At 40.1% G+C, this 25,102-nt stretch overlaps 1 protein-coding gene across 1 annotated transcript; it reads left to right on the forward strand.

The window, feature by feature from the left end:
• Nucleotides 1-10,926: 10,926 nt before the first annotated feature.
• Nucleotides 10,927-19,945, forward strand: LOC121880223. The gene is made up of 3 exons (XM_042387382.1): nucleotides 10,927-11,055; nucleotides 16,558-16,723; nucleotides 19,465-19,945. Exons 1-3 carry the CDS (start codon nucleotides 11,010-11,012, stop codon nucleotides 19,604-19,606), a joined length of 354 nt encoding a protein of 117 aa, XP_042243316.1. The 5' UTR covers nucleotides 10,927-11,009; the 3' UTR covers nucleotides 19,607-19,945.
• The last annotated feature ends 5,157 nt before the right edge of the window (nucleotides 19,946-25,102 follow it).

Consider the following 25,102-nt stretch of genomic DNA (forward strand, 5'->3'; position numbering starts at 1 on the left):
AAATCTGTCTTCGTCACCTTTAGTGTTATATTTTCCTCTCTTATATACACTAATGATTATGGTATTTACATTATGTTAGGAATTAGTCATCTCATCACCTTACAGGTTCATAATTATCCGGTGTTGAATTTTCCATGTCGACACTGTAAAAATGTTTCCCCCTTTACATTATATTTAACCATTCTAAAACTACTGAGAATGTCTGATGTAAAAAAAAATACCTTGTTAATTAATGAAGTAAAACACACAAACACACACACACACACACACACACATACACACACACACACACACACACAGTATAAGTTACTCTATAGATTCAATTATTACACAATTATACATTATAGGGGTTAAATTACCTTCAGTTTTAGCTTATTGACTGTATTCGATATATTTATGTTACTTTGTTTTTACTTTGCTTCAAGATTTTCAACAAAGTTCTCCAATTCCTGTAAGTTAATGTCACATTTTGCTTAAAGATGGATGAAGAAAAATATTTATTTACCACTTATCTTTACTTTTATTGTAATTTATTTGAATTGTTTGGTAATCCTGCCCTTGGTTTGTGTAATTCAATCTTAACATTTCCTTCAGGAGTATTCAATGTTCTGATAACAGTTGTAGAATTCGTTATATCAAGCCACAGATTATTTATTTCACCTCAGTTTCCTCTACGTATTGGATAATAGAATAAGCACAATGACCACAGCTTGGGTATAAGGTTCCGAACACATTTTTCACTTTGCCATATCAACACAACCAACAGAAGCTAAAATACAGACCTCCAGGAGACCAGAGGCGATTTACGTCAAGACCAAATAAGAACTGGATATTCTTTTTTAAACGCAATAAATACGACTGTAAAATTTTCCCAGAATTTAAAAGATAAATAATATAATATTATTCATATACTCCATATAAAACACTTATGTGCCCCGTCTGCTCACGTTTTAGTCAGTCTACCCTCTCATTAATTCATAGAAAACCATCATCTAGTTTTGTTTTCGATCGTGAACGAAAGTATTATCGTGACACTACCTTCACTCCATCACAATACCATACCAAATGATATTATATATTTAGCTTCCTTATCTAGTCTTTGAAACTAACTAATTACAACAGGGGCTCAATTGTAATAGGGCCCTGATCCATCTCACTCGTTACAATAGCGGTTCAATTCTAATGGGGCTAATCCATCTCACCCATTACAAAAGAACTAGTTCTAATATGGCCCTAAACCCATTACAACAAAGGCCTATTTCTAATGGAGCCTTGAATAATTTCCCCCATTAAAGGAGACCCAGTACTAATGGGACTCTAAACCGGCGCTAATGGACAATAAATCACCTCACCCATAAATTACTTATCTATAACTATTTGCATATCGTAGAGTTAAATTAAATAAATGAGATGCCACAATTAAAAAAAATACCATAAATAAACTATGACAAGAAATATCGCCGGAGTAAATATTGAGAAACAAAAATAGTTTAAATATTATTCATCTCGCTTAAGAAAAAATGGATTACTCTTGCGTGAATCCATGACTAACTATACTAAACTGATGATTGATGTAGGTATTGTCGTAGTAGGTAGTGGCGGTGGCGGGATCATTAAACAAGGAATACAAGCCATAGTTTCTCACAGCACACTAGTTCTCTTGATTACTTAGATCTTAAGAGACAACAATTACTTTGGTTTTGTGTGAGTGAATGATACACACTCGTCTCATTAGTTTCACGGTACAAATAACATGAGGGGAAGTCATAGTCGTCTACCAGCTTACTCACAGTCCAGTTGTAGGTCCAATGGGTTTCAACTCTAATAGGTCCCTAAATAACTTAACCAATACGTTTGAGGGCCATTGGGGTTCGGGTTCATTAATAATAGGGCCAATTATGACTGGTTCACAACCCCGATAGGTTATGGTAGAGCTCATTAACACTAAGGTATGTTAACAGTGTGCCCCATTAGAATTGAGGTATATTATAAGTGTGCCCCACTGGTCTCTCCTGCATCACTAACCACAGATAACAGAGGAGGGAGCCACTGTCACAGCCGATTACTGAGTTATATACACTCACGGTGAATGGCATAAAAGATGAATGAGCTGCCAGGGAGAAACTATAACCTATATACAGTACTACACCCTTTAAAGTAAGAGGAGGATGAGTTACGAGTGTCCCCAGGCGTTGAGATGTAATGATAGTTTGTAAGCAGAGTGATGACGAGCCCATACACGGATAATGTAGGTCCTCGACACCCGCTCTGGGGAACCTCTCACCCCCGATACAAACAACTTTAGTTATAAACTCATCGATTTAGCAAAGGGTAAACACTGTACCGGCGACACATTTCCAAGTTTGATAAACATTTGCTGATATCAGTTAGTGTTAAGGCGATACAGATTGGCTGTCCTTATCAGTCTGTGAAGTGAAAGTTTGGGAGTGAATTTAATTTGGACTGAACAAATTGGCTGGTGTGTAGCCCCGGTCCGGAGTGCCTGTGGCGCCTCCCAGCTAGTCCTGCGTTTACTATATAGTCACAAATTTTAAACGCACGCCACTTAATCGGACGTTTTTCTCTCTCTCTTAAATGGGAGAGAGAAAGAGGGAGAATTATTCTTGAATGGCCAGGAGTCACCTTGGGTTCAGCCCCTTTTCATTGACAAAATCACAATACAATTTTGCCAAATCTGGGCAGCTCAGTCAGATGCTGCCACTATAGATGACGTCACCACTTATAGCCACGCAAGACAGAGGTTTACGAATACAAAATAGGAGATACTGTCTAAGTTACAAGTCCAAAGTTTCAAATGCCAGTGTGGACAAGTAAACCTCGGTGCTGGTTACAAGCATACCTTCAAGGACTCAGACTCAAGGTATCTACTGTACATACCCTATCACAATTTTGAAAAGTGAAACTGGAAAAACGAATTTAGGATAAAATTTCAGGATATCATCAAATAATACTTGATTCAGTAATATAATAAATAAATAATAATATTACCCGAGTGGCCCAGGAAGTTCTCTGGCAGTGTCACATTCAATAATATAATGTTCAAGCGTAAGTTTCAAAAATCTATCAAAAAGGTTCCCAGATGTACTTGTATCCTCCTAGACTAATTTTGGCTACGACTACATCACATTGTCTGGTTCTGTTCTTGGTGTTGGCCATAACGGTACCTCTTGTTACAAAATTCACCATACTCATGCTTTTTCACTAGTATGTGTTTGATAATTGCATCAGGTTACAGACTCTATTTCCTTGGTAACAATCACATTTATTTTTATTATTATATCACGTGTTACCTGAGACAATAAGGATAATGGGAGCATACAAGGCACTTTGATACAATATCACACAATTCCATTTCCTTTTTAATTCAGTTTTGGTTCTGCTAGGCCTAGTTGACGGTAGGGGGGTCAGGGCAAGGCAAAGACTAGGAAGGATGAATTAAATAAAAAATTGGGTCCCCAGAGAGATACAAAACCCTGGAGGATTGGTAAAAGCAACCCGAGAACGTTTAGGGTGGAGGACTGTGGTCGCCAACCCTCGGATATAAGGACGGTACTCTGATTGGGATAGGAAGCCTGATAGTCAGGTTCAGCGTGTATAGAGGTAAGGCAGAAGACGCGATCATTTCGTGATGTTAATTCCACAGCCTTTACTAATAAGGGTTCTGAGAGGTTAAGTTCGTTGATGACATTTGTGTAATTAATCTCAATTCGAAGATATTTATAGGGACTAAGTAGTTCTAAGGGCGTTTAAGCAGAGCAAGGATCGAGGAGACATTGGGAGGTGGTCCCACACTCACTCACCGTGATCATGTAACTCTGTCAGTGCTCTGAAACCCACACATTATCACTGACATGTCATTCACTCATTCATTCTTCACAAAAGACAAATTACAGATCTAAGAAATTGTCGCTCGCTAAAATTCTACAAACCCTACAATGGAGTTCATTAGAAATATTTAAAAAAAAAATCAAAATTTCTTTCCATGCTTTTTATGAAGAATTGTTCAATAACATTTATAAGTTTATGGTATTTTTTTTTCTCAAGTAGTTTCACTAAGTTGTTAAACACAATTCTAGAGAAAAACATCCACGAACGTCGCCTACACTGTCTCATGCAATCATCTTCTTAAATACGTTCACTGTTGCATTATTCTGTCCATAATATTTCGGATTCACGAGTCTGAATCTCTGGGTTCGTGGTTCAGGAGGAGAGACGACAGGACCTTTGTGGGTGACTCTACCAACAATTTGTGTTTGTGTCAAAATACCTTATATTATTCTCACTCACGGGCGTCACCAAAATGATTAACACCAAGCCCCTAGTACTATAGGACCAGATAAGGGAAGAGTTAGGTTAGGTTGGGTTGGGTTAGGTTAGGTTGGGTTGGGTTAGGTTAGGTTGGGTTGGGTTAGGTTAGGTTGGTGGATGAAACGCTCAAATCAACACCCCCCTCCCCCCACACACAAGAAAAAGGGATTACCTGGTCTAATTTATTGCTCAAGCTATATAGATAACCACACGACAATCACTGCTATAAAACTGGACAATTATAGAGTAGGGGAGACTGGATCTATATATTATAGGGTCTATATAGATTGTTTATCGCTCGATTAAGAGAGGGTACAACAGGCATGTTTCAGATTAACCCGGGTATTGGTAGGTAGCTTTAGATCAGCGAAGGCGATCTTAAACAGATTTTTAGGTAAGCAAGAGTAGTTCAAGATAGATTTCGGATTAGCGAGGGTAGTGATAAACAGATTTCACACTAAGGGGTGGTGCTAAACATATTTCAGATTAGCGGAGGCGATCCTAGACAGATTTTATTAGATAAGCGAGATTGGTTCAAGGCAGATTTCGGATTAGCGAGGTGTTGTTGTCGCTGGCCGCTTGATGTACGAGGAAGTACAGTACATTAGACGCTTTTAATGACGCGTTGATTATTAGTTTTTAAAAAGAGAAAAATCACACACACACACACACACTTTATCCTTGACCACAGAGGGGTCAAGACGTACCTGGTGCTCCTCTGGGAGCAGCCAGGTTAACTGTTATGTTGGCCCATACCAACTCCCTCCCCTGAACCCTCCTTCCCACCCGAATATCAACAAGTTCTCGCCAGAAGTTACTATTTCATTTAGGAAAGGAATGGAACCAGTGTTGAATATGTGAACAGTGCAGTGTTGAATAGTGGTGAACAGTGCTTAAGTCAGTGTCCCAGTAAAAACAACTCAACTAGTAACAGCTGTATATTAGTAATTCACCCATTCCCCACTGTATATTTTCACCTTCACACAGTGAGGACAGGCACCCAGTAATAACTGCCCCTGAGACTCAACAACACCAGCTATGTGTTATTCCGTCCCACGATAGGGAAGCCTGGGACCACACCTACCTCACTTGAGTGTGTGAGATCCTGTGACACCAGACCACGTGGTGTCCCCATGATGCTACGACACCATCTGCGAGGGAATTACTACACCACGTGAGGCCCCTCATAACACCATCTGTGAGGGAATTACTACACCACGTGATACCCCTCATAACACCATCTGTGAGGGAATTACTACATCACGTCAAGCCCCTCATAACACCACTTGTGAGGGAACTACTACACCACATGATGCCCCTCATAAACACCATCTGTGAGGGAGTTACTACACTACGTTGTCATGGGCTGCGTTAGGCTTACCCACGCAACCAACTCCAAAGTTTGTTTTAATAGAGATAAGGCACCCGGCGAGCCATGACTGCGCCATATATTTTCCATTAGTGGTATGTTAGGCCAGTGAGACAGTGTTGTACTGTTCGTCTCCTCACGCCTCAAAATCACATTTTAAGTAGTATCCCCTGCGGCCATGGGTTAGCTAAGACTTCCACTTTCTCCCTCCTGAAGGGAACGGGACACCACACAGAGTCCTCCACCGCCACCCCGCCCTGTGGACCGTCGTCGACAAGAGATTAAGTGTGTTAACCTAGGTTCGTTATCCCCGTGGAAATATCATGTGTGGATGCCTGGTTACGACAAGAACAATCCAGGCTGGCCTATCAAACCTACAGTAAATGGTTAACCAATTCACGCTTACAGAGTTCTCCTGCACGACACCCGTCTACAGTGACCGTGATCGACACGAAACTAAGTGTGTTAACCTAGGTTTTTTATCCACGTGGAAATATCACGTGTGGAAGCCTAGTTGCGACAAAAACAATCCAGGCTGGTCTATTGCACCTATGTGGTTAATCAAGTCACGCTTACCAGTTCTTGCCACAACAACCGTCTACAGTGACGCGAGACTGTGTGTGGTAACCCAAGAGTATTTTTTTTTTGTTATTCTCCGTGGAAAGAAGTTCTTGTTGCAACAAAAGTAATCCAGGCTGACAGTAAAGGAATCACTTGAACAATTAAGGCTCTGTTAAGTCATACCCATAGTAGAGTAATCACATGTGTCCCCAAGTTGAAAATTCCCGCTTTTAGAAGATTAATTTTATTACAGCGTAAATGTGAGTGACTCATATATCCATGCAAATTGTAAATCATTGAATGGAAGCTTGACAAATAAATGTAAGTGCAATTATCTGCCCGTATCTGTGATCCTATCTTATTATTACTTAAGGTAATGACTAATTGGTTATGACAAAGTATAACCAATAACTTAAATGGATGTTGGAAATTAATGGAACTCATTAAATCATCATTTATCAAGTATAAATCATGGAATGTCGGGTGGTGGAGTGAGTTACGTAGATACACCATAATCTCCTGTAAGTAACCAGTGTGAAGGTATCGAACTGTACGGTAAGAAATATAAGAAACACAATATATTATAATCTTTATATAATATAATCCACTCTTACACCTTTACGAGGAAAACCATGACATACCCTGTACGTGTTTGCTGTTCAACACCTCAGCACACAAGATCTACGTGACCTCCACTGTAAACATTAATCTGTATGTTCACTGTATATTCCTTTACCTTTCTCTAATGAAGGCTTTTGTTAAACCACCAATGTCAACGTATGTAATAAGTCATTTATGTCCAATGTATATTTTCAGCCTTCGGGCTGCAGAACTTTTTCAATAAACCGTTAATAATTATTATTATTATTATTATTATTATTATTATTATTATTATTATTATTATTATTATTATTATTATTATTATTATTATTATTATTATTATTATTATTATTATTATTATTATTACACACACACACAGAGCAGTAGCCAAGCTTCGTGTACACCATCCCAAACCATAAACAAAATATAAGTGCCTAACACACCGCACAAAAATACAAGACACAAATGAAATAAACAAACAAGCTCGGTAACTTCTTGAGTGCCGTTTCTGATACGTGGAAGTGAAGTGATGAGGTTGTGTTTATTTACATTCTTTCGTGTGTGTGTGTGTGTGTGTGTGTGTTATAGGGTCTATCATGTGTATATGTGTGTTCATGTACGTATATGTGTGTGTTTGCTGTTTGAACTGTATGTCTTTTGTATGTATGCATTCATGTATGCAAATGTGTGTACGTGTGTGCTTGCAGGCCCGTGTGTGTGCGTGTGTCTAAAAGCATGCACTGTAGGTTCTAAGTAACAGCGTAGTCCGCTAGGTCTAATTGATTAACGCTCCTGTATTCATGCAAGTCATAACCAACTGCACTTCTTTGCATTGCAAGTTTTCCTGCAAGTTATCATCCCTGGCAGACCTTTACACTCTGTCCTCGTATTACCACCTAACCACTGGGCTTATCTGTATTAAATAGACTATTATAGGAGGGTAAGTCAAAGCAGGATAAGTTGAGAGATATCGAAGAATTTAAACTGCTAGGGGAACATATGGGCAAGGGGGTGGAGGAGACTGCAGTGGGAGCGGGTAAACAAAGTGAAATATTACAGGGAAATAGTGTTAGGAATGATGACAAAACTAAATTAGACAGGGAGTTTAAACCTAAACGAGGTAAATGGAGGACTCAGAACACGACTACCTTAAATGTCTACTACACGAACAGTAGAAGTATGAGAAACAAAATGGATGATATTAGGGTCTTGGTATGTACCGAAAAAATCGATATAATAGCATTCACTGAAACATGGATCAACCTAGACTCACGTGAGTTACCTGTCGAATACCAAATTGCGGATTACAAATTGTTCCCTACCAATAGGCCATCCAGGAAAGGAGGAGGAGTAGCAATCTATGTCAGGGATAATCTGAAGTGTGAAATAAATAAGGAAATAAAAACTGAGCGGAATACAGAAACAATTTGGATAGAATTAATCGACGGTAGGGAAAAATTACTCATGGGAGTAATATATAGACCTCCCAATCTTGATAGACTTAATGAGCGACTTATCTGGGATGAAATGCGCAGGGCTTCCATACACAACAAAGTCTGTATAGTAGGCGATTTTAACCTTGGCCAAATAGATTGGACTGACCTTACGGGTAAATCAGTATCAGAGGATTTCCTCGAAACGATCCAGGACTGTTTCCTAAGTCAACATATAACCGAACCCACCCGGGGTAATAATATACTCGATTTAGTTCTGTCGAACAGAGAAAACCTCAGTAGCAGTGTCGAGGTAGGGAACGAACTTGCAAACAGTGATCACAAAGAAATTAGATTCCAGTTAGATTTTCAGGTCAAACGTAAGGAGAATTCCATTAAAGCCCCAGATTTCAGAAGGGCAAACTTTGATAGTTTAAAGAGGCAGCAGAGAGAGGGGGTGTCACGCTTGGGTGTGAACCTGACAGATGACACCGACCTGATAACGAGATCTGAGATTGCCGAGTTCCACGACAATTTAAATAATGAGTTACTTAATGCACAAAGGCAGAACATACCATACAAAAAACTCAGATCAGACAACAATGACCCTAAATGGATAAATAATTATTTAAAGAACATTATTGGCCAAAGGAAGGCTATAGGTAGAAGGATAAATCGTAGCGAAATTATAAGGTGTTGGCCGGTTGGGTTAAGACCGAGATAAGAAAAGCAAAGAGAAATTATGAACTGAAGATAGCAGGGGAGGCGAAGACAAACCCCAAAGGACTCTACCAAATGTATCAAACTAAAACAAGAGATAAGATTGAACCAATACGTTCAGATACCGGCGAGCTAACTGATAACGACAGAGAAATGAGCAATAATCTGAATAAATAATTTTCAACAGTTTTCACCACCGAAAATTTAAACATGATACCCGAGGCACCGACTCTATTCAGAGACAGTGAAGAAAACAAATTAAGCGAGATAGTAGTGACTAGTAACGATGTTAATAAGCAAATAGACAAACTGAAGCCTAATAAATCACCTGGTCCCGATGACATATTTGCCAGAGTATTAAAGGAATGTAAGGAAGAGCTTAGTATGCCCTTAGCAAAGTTGTTTAACATGCCATAAAAAACAGGTGCAGCACCAGAATCCTGGAGGATAGCGAATGTAATACCGATTTTCAAGAAGTGGGATAGATCACTATCCTCTAACTACCGCCCAATCAGTCTAACATCAATAGTAGGCAAATTACTAGAATCAATCATTTCAAACTCTATTAGAAACCCCCTGGAGAAGCACAAGTTGATCAATGATTCCCAACATGGCTTCACAAGCGGGCGTTCATGTCTAACTAATCTATTAACATTCTTTTCATCAGTTTTCGAATCGGTAGATGAGGGGCACAATTATGATGTGGTATATCTCGACTTTAGCAAAGTCTTCGACAGAGTCCCCCACGAAAGACTAATTAGAAAGGTAGAAGCGCATGGCATCAAAGGTAATATCCTTAAATGGATTAGGGCGTGGTTACGGGACAGAAAACAGCAAGTGAGCATAAACGGTACTAAATCGCATTGGAGCAACGTCACTAGTGGAGTTCCCCAAGGCTCAGTACTTGGACCATTAGTATTTATTATATACATAAGCGACATAGATATCGGCATAGACAGCAACATAAGTAAATTTGCTAATGACACTAAAATAGGAAGTGTAATTAAATCTGACGAGGACTCTGCAAAACTACAGGAAGATCTAAACAACTTTTTCGAATGGTGGGAAAAATGGAGGATGAAATTCAATGTGGACAAATGTAAAGTACTCAGTATAGGAGATGCAAACAGGGAAACCAGTTACCAGATGAACAACGATGCCATTGTGGAATCCGACTGCGAGAGAGATTTAAGAGTAAAGATAAGTAGGAATCTTAAGCCACGTAAACAATGTGTTTTTGCGAGTAACAAGGCTAATAAAGTACTTGGGTTCATACAAAGGAGTGTTAGTTACAAGACTAGTGAGGTCATCTTAAAATTATATCTAGAGCTTGTGAGACCTCACCTGGATTACGCAGTTCAGTTCTGGTCACATTATTACAGAATGGATATAGAATCCTTGGAAAGAATCCAGAGGAGAATGACAAGACTAATCCCGGGCATTAGGAACCTTGAGTACAGAGACAGGTTGAAGCATCTTAATTTGCACTCCCTCGAGAGACGTAGAGTGAGGGGCGACATGATAGAGGTGTATAAATGGAAGTCAGGGTTAAACAAAGGGGACATTACAAAAGTACTCAAACTATCCAACCAGGAGCGAACTCGTAACAATGGTTTCAAATTAGACAAATTTAGATTTCGGCGTGAAATAGGCAAACACTGGTTTGGAAACAGAGTAGTGGATGAATGGAACAAGTTACCAAATATCATCATTAACTCGAATAGGCTGGATAGCTTTAAACATAGGTTGGATGCTTATATGAGCAATAGGGGTTGGGTATAAACGGGACTGCCCAGTATCGGTCAATAGGCCCGCTGCAGTTTCCTCCAGTCTTATGTTCTTATGCCAGGCAGTCCCACGCGTCGTTGTTGCCAGCCAGCTGTGCGAGGTAGGGTCGGGAGTTACTAAGAACTACTCGTGCAAGCAGTGACTCTCCAGACACCAAGCAGCGCGCTCCTGTGACACAGCAGCGCGCTCCTGTGACACTACAGCTCGTAATGTGGCCACTTGTAGAGGAAGACAACAATCAGTTAAACTCTGAAGGTAAGCTCTTAATTTGACTGTTGAACTTCACAATAAAAACAAATTAGAAGTAGCCAAGTGAGACAGTAAGGCAAGGGCGTCGCGGAGAGTGTATGATGTGTATATCCGTGTACCTGTTATTACTGGTTAGGAACTTACAGGGGACATAAAGTAAATAGTTGTTATTTTTTTTATTTACTGTGATGTTCTTCTCCTGGTTCCTTGTTGCATTTTCCTCACCTCATGATGCGCGCGCGCGCGCACACACACACACACACACACATATGAAAGTTGGGTTAATTAGGTTAATTTAGGCTTAGATTAGTTAGGGTTATGATACGTTAGATTAGGCTAGTTAGATCGGGTTAGTTGGGGTAGTTAGGTTATTGAGGTTAGGGTAATTAATGGTACAGTACATCATCACGTAAGCAATGGGAGTAACTGGCCAAACACCGGAGCTGTCACAGAAACCACCTGCTGCCTGATAGTGCAACTGAGAGGCGGGAAGGTGATGAGAGGGAGGGGCGGTTGATAGGGTGGCAAGTGGGGGATGAGGGGGTGTTGGTAGTGAGTTTTGGAAAGTGTCTTGGCATTGATTGATGGTGAGTGCGTTGGTGTGAGCTGTGGGTTGAGGTTTTTCTTTTTCTTTTTTTTTGTGTAGAGAAAGGAGGGGTGAAGGGAGATTAGAGGTGGGGGAAGGAAGTTATAGTTCGGAAATTGAAGAAATTTAGGAGGAGGTAAGAGAGGGCGGGCTGACCGCCTAGCTAAGCTAATAGTGTGTTAGGGTTGTGTCATGGGTTAGTTATTGTCTGTCGGTAAAGGCACTAGACATCCTACCCTGTCCCATATATGGGGTTGGTAGTGGTGTTGGTGAGGGTGGGTGAGGGTGGGTGGGGGTTGGTGGGGGTGGGTGGGGGCTCGATAGCCCCGGCACCCACACTCGCATTACCTCATCTCGATGTAAAGTAAAAAACATTGAAACACACGTGGCCGCCGGGGTGTATGGGATTTATCAAATGTCCCAAGTCAACTTCAGGAGTCACGTGGAAACAAAAATAAATAATAAGATGAATAATGAGGAAGCACAGAAAAAGAAGAATAAGAATAAGAAGAAGAATAAGAAGAAGAAGAATAAGAAGACGAAAACTAAAAACTAAACAGCTATTTAGAACAGAGGGAGGAGGAAAATAGAAGGTGAATAGAATATGGAGGAAAAAAGGCTGATAATAATAAGATGAGGGAACTAAAACAACAGCTATTCAGAGGTGTGGAGGAGGAGGAACAGAAGGAGGAAAAGAAGACGAGGTGGAGAAGAGAAGAATTTATATACTAACTGCTAACTCCTCTGACACTGGACGTTCGGTGACGGCGGGGCGGAGTTAAGATTAACCGGTGCTATCCTGTCAAGTGTCACGCACTCATTCAGAGATTACAATGATGATGTTATGCCATTCCTCCTTGGCTGGACATATCAGTTCCTATTAATTACACTCCTGTTGGTAGTAAGCAAATGTTAAACACCGATGTGGTGAGATGTGTCACACTAGAAACTATTAACAGACACATAGAGAGTATTAAATCAAGTGAATGTTATGCTTTTACTGATGGTTCTGTGCAGACAAACACAGGTAGAACAGGCTGTGCAATTGTAATATATAAAGAAAAAGAGATGATAGTGTCAAACAAACAAAGGCTGAACAACTGGGCCAGCACAACACAAACTGAACTAACTGGAATCTACTTAGCCACAGGCAAATTTATTGGCAGAGCTTGTAGTACAGTTTGCCTATTCTGAGTAATTCAGTCAGGTCTTGACACTGAGGGTGGTATCACTTCTCACTGCCACGCAGGACAGAGGTTCATACACAAAGAAATACATCATATTCATTAACAGCTATAAATGTATAGAGGTCAGATTCATATGGGTAATGTTACTGTTCATTGCCATGCAGGACAGAGGTTCGTACACAAAGGATGCATCATATTCATTGACAGTACATATACATATATGTACACACACACACACACATATACATACATATACATATATACATACACATATACATGTACATATATATACACACACGCACACATACATACATATACGTCGGTCAGATTCATGTGGGTAATGTCACTTTTCACTGCCATACAGGACAGAGGTTCGTACACAAAGAATGCATCATATTCATTGACACTATATATAGGTCAGATTCATGTGGGTAATGCCACTGTTCACTGCCATGCAGGACAGAGGTTCGTACACAAAGAAGGAAATACATCATATTCATTAGCAGTATATATAGGTCAGTGGATCACATACATTGGAGTCATATTCTAATTGAAGACTAATCAGTGTGGGCTAGCAAATTTGGGATAAACAGCAAGAATGTCCTCAAGCACACTTGATTCCATGAAGTAATTACATAGTTCAAGATACAATAAGTCAGGTGGCCTGAAGTCTTTGACAGTGTCACATTCAATAATATAGTGTTCAAGTGTATGCTTTAAAGGTTTATCACAAAGTTTACATGCTGAGTGTTCCGGTATGGGTACAGCGTTACTAACTTGCCAGATGTGTCTGTATCCTAGCCTAATTCTGGCCACGACTACATCACATTGTCTGGTTCTGTCCTTATGCTGGCCATACTGGTACCTCTTGTCACAAAATTTGTCATATTTACTAGTGCTACAACTGTCAGTTCTCTCTGCATTTCTCACTTCTTCTAGATCAGAGTTCATGATTCTGACTTAAATGTTTTTAATTACAGCATTGGACAGGCCAAGGTCACGGTCAACATTTTCTTTCTTACATGCCTCATTGGCCAGTCTATAAGCACGGTCATGATACCTGATTCCAACTTTAGACATAGAGCCTGACGGGCTGTTCATTGATTTCAAAGCACTTTGAGAGTCACAGAATATCACCCCACCTCCATTTTCTTTAAGGTAGTCTGTGGCTAAGTAGATTCCAGTTAGTTCAGTTTGTGTTGTGCTGGCCCAGTTGTTCAGCCTTTGTTTGTTTGATACTGTCATCTCTTTTTCTTTATATATTACAATTGCACAGCCTGTTCTACCTGTGTTTGTCTGCACAGAACCATCAGTAAAAGAGAGAGAGGGAAGGGTGATGACTGTCTGGTTGGTGTTATTTCAACGTCCCCTTAATAATAATATGAACTAGGAGTCTCAGATTCTGAAAAAAATCGTGTGATATTTTTCTTCTCCTAAGTATAGGAGAAAACAAAGGTAAAAATATCCGTGCAAGTTTCAATATTATAATTTCACTGTTAGTTATAGAGGGGTCACATACAAGCAGTTAGAATGGCGTATTATTCTTAGGTCATTAGGGAGTATACTGTAGGTTTAAGGTGTCGTAGAGTATACTGTAGGTTTAAGGTATCGTAGAGTATACTGTAGGTTTAAGGTGTCGTAGAGTATACTGTGGGTTTAAGGTGTCGTAGAGTATACTGTAGGCTTAAGGTGTCGTAGAGTATACTGTAGGTTTAAGGTGTCGTAGAGTATACTGTAGGTTTAAGGTGTCGTAGAGTATACTGTAGGTTTAAGGTGTCGTAGAGTATACTGTAGGTTTAAGGTGTCGTAGAGTATACTGTAGGTTTAAGGTGTCGTAGAGTATACTGTAGGTTTAAGGTGTCGTAGAGTATACTGTAGGTTTAAGGTGTCGTAGAGTATACTGTAGGTTTAAGGTGTCGTAGAGTATACGGTAGGTTTAAGGTGACGTAGAGTATACTGTAGGTTTAAGGTGTCGTAGAGTATACTGTAGGTTTAAGGTGTCGTAGAGATTGTTACATAGTATGGTGCAACTCTTGGGAGACGAGGTGGGTGGGGTAGGGGGGGGGGTTGGCAGAACAGGATGAGGGGGCGGGTGGGTGGGGGAGGGGGAGGTTGGTAGCTGCGATAGACAATGACTAACCCATGACACAACCCTAACACACTGTTAGCTTAGCTAGGCGGTCAGCCCGCCCTCCAAAATTTCTTCAATTTCCGAACTATAACTTCTTTCACCCCTCCTTTCTCTACAAAAAAAAAAATAAATAAAGTGGTAGGTGGGTAAGTCTTATCCTCACGGGAGATATGTAGTAAAGTGGACTCAATATAACAATAATACTAAGGGTGATATTACAATGGCATCACACATACTATACTGAACAGATTAGTCCGGCAACTTAAACTTTCATTAAGCGTTCATACAGTAAAACAATTTCCGCTGCTGTATTTGTGTCACATACAAAGTGAACAAAATACGAACCACCAAATGATTAGACGGCTTATTTCACCTGAAGATAAATCATCCTAATGCTATCTGAAGAGTGGGGAGGGAAGGAGTTAGGTTAGGTTAGGTTTTCTCGTCACCCGGATCTTCAAAGGATGCCGCGTGATTTATGTTTTCTATTCCCATGTAGTTTGAACGAGAATGACAAGACTAATCCCTGGCATTAGGAACCGTGAGTATAGAGACAGGTTAAAGCATCTAATTTACACTCCCTGGAGAGACGTAGAGTGAGGGGCGATATGATAGAGGAGTATAAATGGAAGTCAGGGCTAAACAAAGGGGACATTACAAAGGTACTCAAACTATCCAACCAGGAGTGAACTCGTAGCAATGGTTTTAAATTAGACAAATTTAGATTTAGGCGCGAATAGGTAAACATTGGTTTGGAAATAGAGTAGTGGACGAGTGGTTAACAAATATCATCACTAACTCGAATACGCTGGATAGCTGTAACATAGGTTGGATGGATATATGAACGATAGGGGTTGGGTGTAAATGGGACTGCCCAGTATGGGCCAATAGGCCCGAAGCAGTTTCCTCCATTCTTATGTTCTTATGTCAAGGGGCTGTGCTTCCGTCATAGCTTGAGGTAGCCAGTTGGATACGCCCACACATTCCCATTAACAATAACCATGAAGGCAATATTAATATGTAACATCGGTCGTCTATACACGAGAGAAAAAACAACATTACATTTAGCCTGATTATTTTAACATTCAGATAGTTAACTTCTAATATTTAAATAGCCGCCATGAATTCCTAGACGTGGAAGATCTTACGTGTTTTGTTTTTGTTTTCCTGAACCGGATGAGGGCGGTTAACTGGCACATACACCACGGGAAAAAAGTGTAGCAAGTGCAGTGAGAATCTACTGGTGCACTAAATGTTCTAGTGTACTCAGTAATGTATTTGAGATGCTTTATATTTCCAATGATAAACAGATCTTACACACGAACAAGTACCGATAAAGTAGCAATATTTACACAACAGAGAAGAATAACAAAACGGGATATACAACAAACCCACTTTCATCAGATACGAGTCAAGGCCACATGAAGACCTGATCTCCAGCGCTGCAATAAAGATATAAAGGTCTAAATGGAAGTCTCGATCTAAAACCTCGTACAGATCATTCCTGTTGGGGAAACTGACGAACTCTTGTACAAATTATTCCCGGTGTTTATGTATTGTAGTCTCCCCTATCCCACCTAACCTTTATTATCTCTATCCCTAAGGTGACTCCTCCCAAGCGGCGTCCCTCACCCTAGTTGATAGCCAACCAGCTCAACCCTCTGAACACCCTGAGTTACCATTGGTCTGCCTTGCTAAACCTTCGGGAGCCTCTGGGTTATCTGCAGGTCTTGATACCAAAGAGGATGAACGTAGGAAATTCCAACTTGAGTGAGTATTGTATGGACTCTCGCAATTGTCGATACTGTACTGCTATTAGCACTGATATTTAGGTAGTAGTAGCAGTATTAGTATTATTGGTAGTAGTAGTAACAGTATTAGTATTAGTGGTAGTAGTAGTAGCAGTATTAGTATTAGTGGTAGTAGTAGTAGTAACAAGTGGAAAGAAAATAATAGTGGCATAGAGACAGGTGAAACACGATACTTACTTTCATAACAACAATACTGATAATAATAATAATGACGACAGCAACAAAAACAACAATATTAATAATAAAAATAGTACTCAACAACTACTGTGTATGTATATTATGTATGTTGTATGTATACCATGTATGTACTGAAGATAGCAAGGGAGGCGAAGACAAACCCTAAAAGATTCTACCAAATGTATCAAACTAAAACACGAGATAAGATTGGACCAATACAGCCAGATACCGGCGAGCTAACTGATAACGACGGAGAAATGAGCAATAGTCTGAATAAATGTTTTTCAACAGTTTTCACCACCGAAATTTAAACATGATACCCGAGGCTCCGACTCTATTCAGAGATAGTGAAGAAAAGAAATTAAGCGAGATAGTAGTGACTAGTAACGATGTTAATAAGCAAATAGACAAATTGAAGCCTAATAAGTCACCTGGTCCCGATGAGATATTTGCCATAGTATTAAAGGATTGTAAGGAAGAGCTTAGTATGCCCTTAGCAAAGTTGTTTAACATGTCATAAAAAACAGGTGTAGCACCAGAATCCTGGAGGATAGCGAATGTAATACCGATTTTCAAGGAGGGGGATAGATCACTATCCTCTAACTACCGCCCAATCAATCTAACATCAATAGTAGGCAAATTACTAGAATCAATCATTTCAAACTCTATTCGAAACCACCTGGAGAAGCACAAGTTGATCAATGATTCCCAACATGGCTTCACAAGAGGGCGTTCATGTCTAACTAATCTATTAACATTCTTTTCATCAGTTTTCGAATCGGTGGAAGAGGGGCACAATTATGATGTGGTATATCTCGACTTTAGCAAAGTCTTCGACAGAGTCCCCCACGAAAGACTAATTAGAAAGGTAGAAGCGCATGGCATCAAAGGTAATAACCTTAAATGGATTAGGGCGTGGTTACGGGACAGGAAACAGCTAGTGAGCATAAACGGCACTAAATCCCACTGGAGAGACGTCACTAGTGGAGTTCCCGAAGGCTCAGTACTTGGACCATTACTATTTATTATATACATAAACGACATAGATATCGGCATAGACAGCAACATAAGTAAATTTGGTGATGACACTAAAATAGGACGTGTAATTAAATCTGACGAGGACTCCGCAAAACTACAGGAAGATCTAAACAAATTTTTCGAATGGTCGGAAAAATGGCGGATGAAATTCAATGTGGACAAATGTAAAGTACTCAGTATAGAAGATGTAAACAGGGAAACCAGATACCAGATGAACAACGATGCCATTGTGGAATCCGACTGCGAGAGAGATTTAAGAGTAAAGATAAGTAGGAATCTTAAGCCAAGTAAACAATGTGTTTTTGCTCGTAACAAGGCTAATAAAGTACTTGGGTTCATACAAAGGAGTGTTAGTTACAAGACTAGCGAGGTCATCTTAAAATTATATCTAGCGCTTGTGAGACCTCACCTGGATTACGCAGTTCAGTTCTGGTCACCGTATTACAGAATGGATATAGAATCCTTGGAAAGAATCCAGTGAAGAATGTCAAGATTAATCCCGGGCATGAGTAACCTTGAGTACAGAGACAGGTTAAAGCATCTTAATTTGCACTCCCTCGAGAGACGTAGAGTGAGGGGCGACATGATAGAGGCGTATAAATGGAAGTCAGGGTTAAACAAAAGGGACATTACAAAGGTACTCAAACTATCCAACCAGGAGCGAATTCGTAACAATGGTTTTACATTAGACAAATTTAGATTTTGGCTTGAAATAGGTAAACACTGGTTTGGAAACAGAGTAGTGGATGAATGGAACAAGTTACCAAATATCATCATTAACTCGAATACGCTGGATAGCTTCAAAACATAGGTTGGATGCTTAAATGAGCAATAGGGGTTGGTGTAAACGGGACTGCCCAGTATGGGCCAATAGGCCTGCTGCAGTTTCCTCCCATTCTTATGTTCTACAGTATATACATTACATCTCTAGTCAGTAGCGCGGCAATGTCCTGTTTCATGTCACACACGCCTAGAAAGTGCCTGGCGACATCTGGATGCTAATGTACCACTTGCCACATGTCGCCTGAGAGGTCAGAGAGAGGTCAGTTGACCCTATAGAGTGTAAGGACTACCTGGTGCTTGTAAGACCCTGTATATTTCCGTTGAATAGAACTCACAGAACTCTACAGGTGTTTATGTTTGCTCCGTAGTTAGAACCAAGTACCCAGAACATCTCCATACTGTATATGCGCATGACCTATATGCCACTTTCCCCTTAAATGCACTCTTTTGCTTGTATAGAATTTTCTGGGTTATATGACAAAACCATATAATTTCTGGTATATTTAAGAGACTTTATTATTATTATTATTTATTATTATTATTATTATTATATTATTATTTTATTGTATATTATTATATTATTATTATTATTATTATTATTATTATTATTATTATTTTATTATTATTATTATGTGTTGTTGTTTCTGTTGTTATTAAAGAGTTCATCAACATCCAGTTCAATTTTTTCTTTTACTTTAACAGGAACGAAAAGGAGTATGAACAAATGCTCGAGTTGTCCTCCCAGCTACGGAAAAATGTCCAGGAAATAGTAAAGCTAAAAAGGAAGCTGGCTGCTTTTCCTGGTGTATTGACACTCTCGAGCAACAACTCGAACGTACAGTAAAGGAGGAGATGGCGTCGGCCTTGCAGTTAAAGGTTTTGAGTAAGATCTTGGCAGTGGTCGCCGAGAGCTGTGGTCCGGATAACCCAGCCAAAAACCGTTTAAAGAAACTTCTTCACACTCTCGGATCAAATCACAATTAAAAATCACATCTGTATTAAAAATCTTTCTCTAAAATAACTGTCAATATTCAACTAGAATGAATTAATAGTTGTAGAAAATGATTAAACTGGAAATATATTGATTTACCCCTCTGTACGTGATATCAAAATGCGTCAGATATAATTTTGGGGGTTATGGCATTGTATTGTAAACTGTAAATAAAGGACACATCGCAGGTTACTTACAATTTATTACTAACAAATCCTATAACTTTTTTATCTCAGGTACGATACATAAGCGGTACTTAGTTACAATTTTCCCTGAGTTTTTTATTAAAATTTATTAAGTCATTTTACGAGCATTATGAATGAGGAACAATAAAATCAGTAACGTTACTTAATATGTGCTCAATTTTCTAATGATGAAACGTGACAAATGAAACACTAAAAAGATTATTAAAAAAACCAATAATTATCAGCTTAGAGGATAGATATAAGCCTTTGTTTATTTACATATATAAATCAAGGAATCCATCATCTACGAAAAAGGCTTCTTCATCTACATGATCAAAATTCTGTCTACAGAGGCGAGGACGGACACGCGGTGGGCGAGGACGGACATGGGGCGGGCGAGGACGGCCACGGGGCGGGCGAGGACGGGACACGGGGCGGCGAGACGGACATGGGGCGGGCGAGACGGACACGGGGGGCGGGCGAGGACGGACACGGGGGGCGGGCGAGGACGACACGGGGGCGGGCGAGGACGGACACGGGGGGCGGCGAGGACGGACACGGGGGGCGGCGAGGACGGACACGGGGGCGGAGGAGAACAGACACAGGGTGGGATCTCCTGATTGATGCCGTCTTTAGCGAAGGACAGAGGCAGTCAGGGTGGCTGAAGGTAGTGGATAGGTTCTAAATGCTGTTTATACCTTATACCGTGATTAAAATTATATTAATCACTCAATGTCTACAGGAGCGAGGATAGAGGATGTGATTTCCTACCTGATGCTGTCTGGAGTGATGGATGAATGAGGAGGGGAGGGGGTGGTGGAGGAGGGTTCGGGGTAGTGGATATCTAGGAAGAGAACAGGGGGGACTTTGTAAACGTAACCTCACCCTGACTGATATTATATGATGAATCACTGAAATCCAAGACGATAGTAGCCTTAATACCAAATCTTCAATTCATAGCATTTTTAAGGCCGTGACCAGGGTTCAAATTGTGCATGATATTGTTGGTATGTGTGTGTGTGTGTGTGTGTGTGTGTGTGTGTGTGTGTATAACAGTAGACTTGTAGCAATATGTACCAAGTTAGTAAATACATCAACATTAAGAGAGATCCATGGTTCCTGGATGATGTACACTACAGGTGCTTCTTTAGGGCAATCATTACCCATAGTGAGGAGGCAGAGGCAGAACACAGCACCGGTAATAGAATAAAAAAAACACCAACAACTTATTCCTTCACAAACTTTACTAAAAAAAAAAAAAAGATAATAATAATAATAATAATAATAATAATAATAATAATAATAAGATTTCTTAAGCAGAAATAAATGAACCAAATTTACGAGCGTTAAATGGCACACACGTCACTTTGAGGTGTGCTTTAATATGACCGACTTTGGTGATATAAATTAATCAACTGTGAGTGGAAGAACCTGGGCTAATATATCAGTGAACTCTGACAAGAATATGAGCTGGCCTAACATTTACCACCACCATCAGCAGTTATCAATATTCCATCGCGGAGGGCAGGTGCCAACGCCAGCGGACTTACGGGTTGTAAAATCTGCAAGTGGTGATTTAGCGACGGGTGGGTGTAGTGAGTGGCGTAGCTGTTGTGACGGGAGGAGGGGGCAGCTCACAAGGATCTTATTAACTTTATGCTAAGGTGAGGAACAGTGAGGGGTGATGTTCCATATGAGTGGATGCTTGATAGTGCGGGTGGATCTTCAGCCCCTGCAGGTGAATACATAGCAGCCTGGTAATCCACTATACGAGCCATGCCACAGGTCACATACCTATGCCATGGGACAACAGTATTGTGCTTAAAACCATAGCTTTGATACCTTTCGTCCCATATCACTCAACTGCCGCTTGTGTAGAATGGCTCTCGGCACACTGTTATATGGAATCGAAATACATGTATACATTTCACACATAATAAAAGTGTACGTAACTGCGTCACTCTATTCGTAGCGTTTATGGGGACAGAAAACACAATACAATGCATTTCTTTACTTAAAACCTATTGGCAACTCATAGCACCTAAACGAACTAGGTAAAAGGGACATATATAGAAGGTTAACTGTTACCTTGTATAAGATCTTTTTCCCCACAAAAGGCTGCAGCACTATTTCAAAGCAACAAACGTGAAATCAAGAAGCATCTCCTGTTAGTCCCAAGATGTACTTAGAATGCATTTGTTAAAATCAATCCGAACAGCCACTGTAACATCACGCTTAGCTAAGTTAATACTACAGCCATTGTGAACTACATAGACGCAGCCTGTGAGAAAACCTGGTCATCATTTCCACAGTCAACATCTAAACAAGACAGTAACCTAACAAGAACAACACTACTATGTCTCATTTTAAGTACCTCGGCGTCTTTAGCCCTTGTACTACATTACAGCAGCTAATTCGCTCAACATACAGAATAATTGAAGTCAACCTCATGATGTAGCCTTGAGGGTCTTGCTTGACGTTCCAGGTATTATCGTTTCCATAGAACTGTTAAGTTAGGTTGGAGTTAGGTTAGGTCTTTAATCGCGTAATAAACTTTGTAACATAGAAGTCCAACAACATTAAAAGATTCAGAGATATGATTCTCTTAACTGGATTAAACAGTGTGTACAAGGCTGAGACGCAACAGCACCTCCTGCCGCCTGACATGACATCACTGATATACCACCTAAACAGGTCACTAAACAGAGCTCATACTGTAACACACAGTGCTCTTGAACACAACCATACATATGTCGTGCAATAACAAAAATAAATAACATCAGTATATAAAATATAAAAGCTAATTAAATAAAATGTTCTTAAATGATAAAATCTAATAGTGTTGTTAGATAGTAATTAAACAAGATAAAGAGATGGATGATAAATAAATAAAGAATTGTTTAATGATATATAAATTATATCAAGTATTCAGTAACAAATTTATATCAACTATTGTTACTTAAGAACAACACACACACACACACACACACACACACACACTCCAATAAGTTCACAGGTTCAAGAAAATATAATTTTTATAACTACATACAGAAGGGCAGTTAACCATGGTAACAAACTAGTCTTTACCTATAGTTTCAGTACTAATGACACCTGACCTACGAACTGAACACCTAAACGGAGAACCAATCCCAGAAAAAATTCTACATGGCGGATTTTTTTTCATCAGTGAGGAGTCAGACAGCTGGATGCGGTATCACTGGTTTAAAAGGGAGGCACAGTGATGGGATTGGTGAAGGGTGATGGGGAGGAGGTGTCTTAAGGTGAAGGGGTGATGGGGAGAGATATCCTAAGGTAAAGGGGTGATGGGGAGAGGTGTCTTAAGGTTGAAGGGGTGATGGAGAGGTGTCTTAAGTGAAGGGGTGATGGGAGAGATATCCTAAGGTGAAGGGTGATGGGAGAGAGGTGTCTTAAGGTGAAGGGGTGATGGGGAGAGAGATATCCTAAGGTAAAGGGGTGATGGGGAGAGAGAGAGGTGTCTTAAGGTGGGGGAGTGGGGAGAGGGTGTCTTAAGGTGAAGAGATTGATGGGAGATATCTTAAGGTAAGGGTGGGGAGAGGTGTCTTAAGGTGAAGGGTGATGGGGAGAGAGGTGTCTTAAGGTAAAGAGATGATGGGAGAGATATCTAAGGTAAAGGGGTGATGGGGAGAGAGGTGTCTTAAGGTGAAGGGGTGATGGGAGAGGTGTCTTAAGGTGAAGGGGTGATGGGGAGAGAGGTGTCTTAAGGTGAAGGGGTGATGGGGAGAGAGGTGTCTTAAGGTGAAGGGGTGATGGGGAAGAGATATCCTAAGGTGAAGGGGGTGATGGGAGAGAGGTGTCTTAAGGTGAAGGGGTGATGGGAGAGAGATATCCTAAGGTAAAGGGGTGATGGGGAGAGAGAGGTGTCTTTAGGTGAAGGGGTGATGGGGAGAAGGTGTCTTAAGGTGAAGGGGTGATGGGGAGAGAGATATCCTAAGGTGAAGGGGTGATGGGGAGAGATATCCCAAGGTGAAGGGGTGATGGGGAGAGAGAGATATCCTAAGGTAAAGGGGTGATGGGAGAGAGGTGTCTTAAGGTGAAGGGTGATGGGGGAGAGAGGTGTCTTAAGGTGAAGGGGTGATGGGGAGGAAGTTGTTTTAAACTATGCAAAAAAGTGTTCCTTGTAACTTCAGATGCAAAAGGATAAGATCTTCTCGTTAGTCAGCCTCATTTATGACGTCACTGATAACAATTCAAGAAAATATACTGTAACTAGACGTTGTGTGGTCTGGGGGGGGGGGAGGGGGAATGTCCGACGCAAGAGCTGGTAGGAAGTTGTTATTTTGTGTCTCCTGATGCTGCCATATTTCGCTTGTAGGATGTTATCGTTTTGTGTGTGTGTGTGTGTGTGTTTAGAAACAGCTCACAGCTCCATCCCACTCACACCACTCAGTCAGGATAGAGGATGTTGGATGTTGTTAAGGCGGTGATTAAACAAATGCACAAGGAACACGGCACAACCTGATCTTAACTAACTTGACCTAACCTGACCTGACCTAACTTGATTAACCGAACCAAAACTGCTTAACAAACCTACTTCTAATCTTTAAATTTCCGTCTTTGAAACTGAGTCTAGCCATAATCTATTGGCTGGTGGCGCTATCATCTTAGCTAGCGCCTAGCCACTCGGCATTGTGGAACCCCGGCCCAGAAGGGGTGCTCAACCTCCCATCTTTTCCCAGTAAAAGAGCAAAGACCATCTAGTCAACGCCACGATTTTTTTTTTTTCTTTTTTAGCCCATTCTTGCACAGATCACAATTATATCGTGCCTGGGGGCGAAAATAATAATATAATAATAAAAATAAATAAATAGAAATATGATTTATAAAAACAATAATAATATAATAATAATAATATAATATAGTAATAAATAATAATAATAATAATAATAATAATAATAATAATAATAATAATAATAATAATAATAATAATAATAATAATAATTAATAATAATAATAATAATAATTATTATTATTATTATTATAAAGAAAGGATAAATAAAAACTGAAGAAAGATCAAGGTGAGAACGATATGGTGTTGTGTTGTCAATAGTAAGGAAACAATTATGATCCTGTAAATGTGTAATGAGGCAGAAAGTCAGATTAGCAACCTGGGACTTGGTGACAT

The sequence above is a fragment of the Homarus americanus genome, unplaced genomic scaffold, assembly GCF_018991925.1.
Source record: "Homarus americanus isolate GMGI-L3 unplaced genomic scaffold, GMGI_Hamer_2.0 scaffold12662, whole genome shotgun sequence".
In the NCBI taxonomy this organism is placed as follows: domain Eukaryota; kingdom Metazoa; phylum Arthropoda; class Malacostraca; order Decapoda; family Nephropidae; genus Homarus; species Homarus americanus.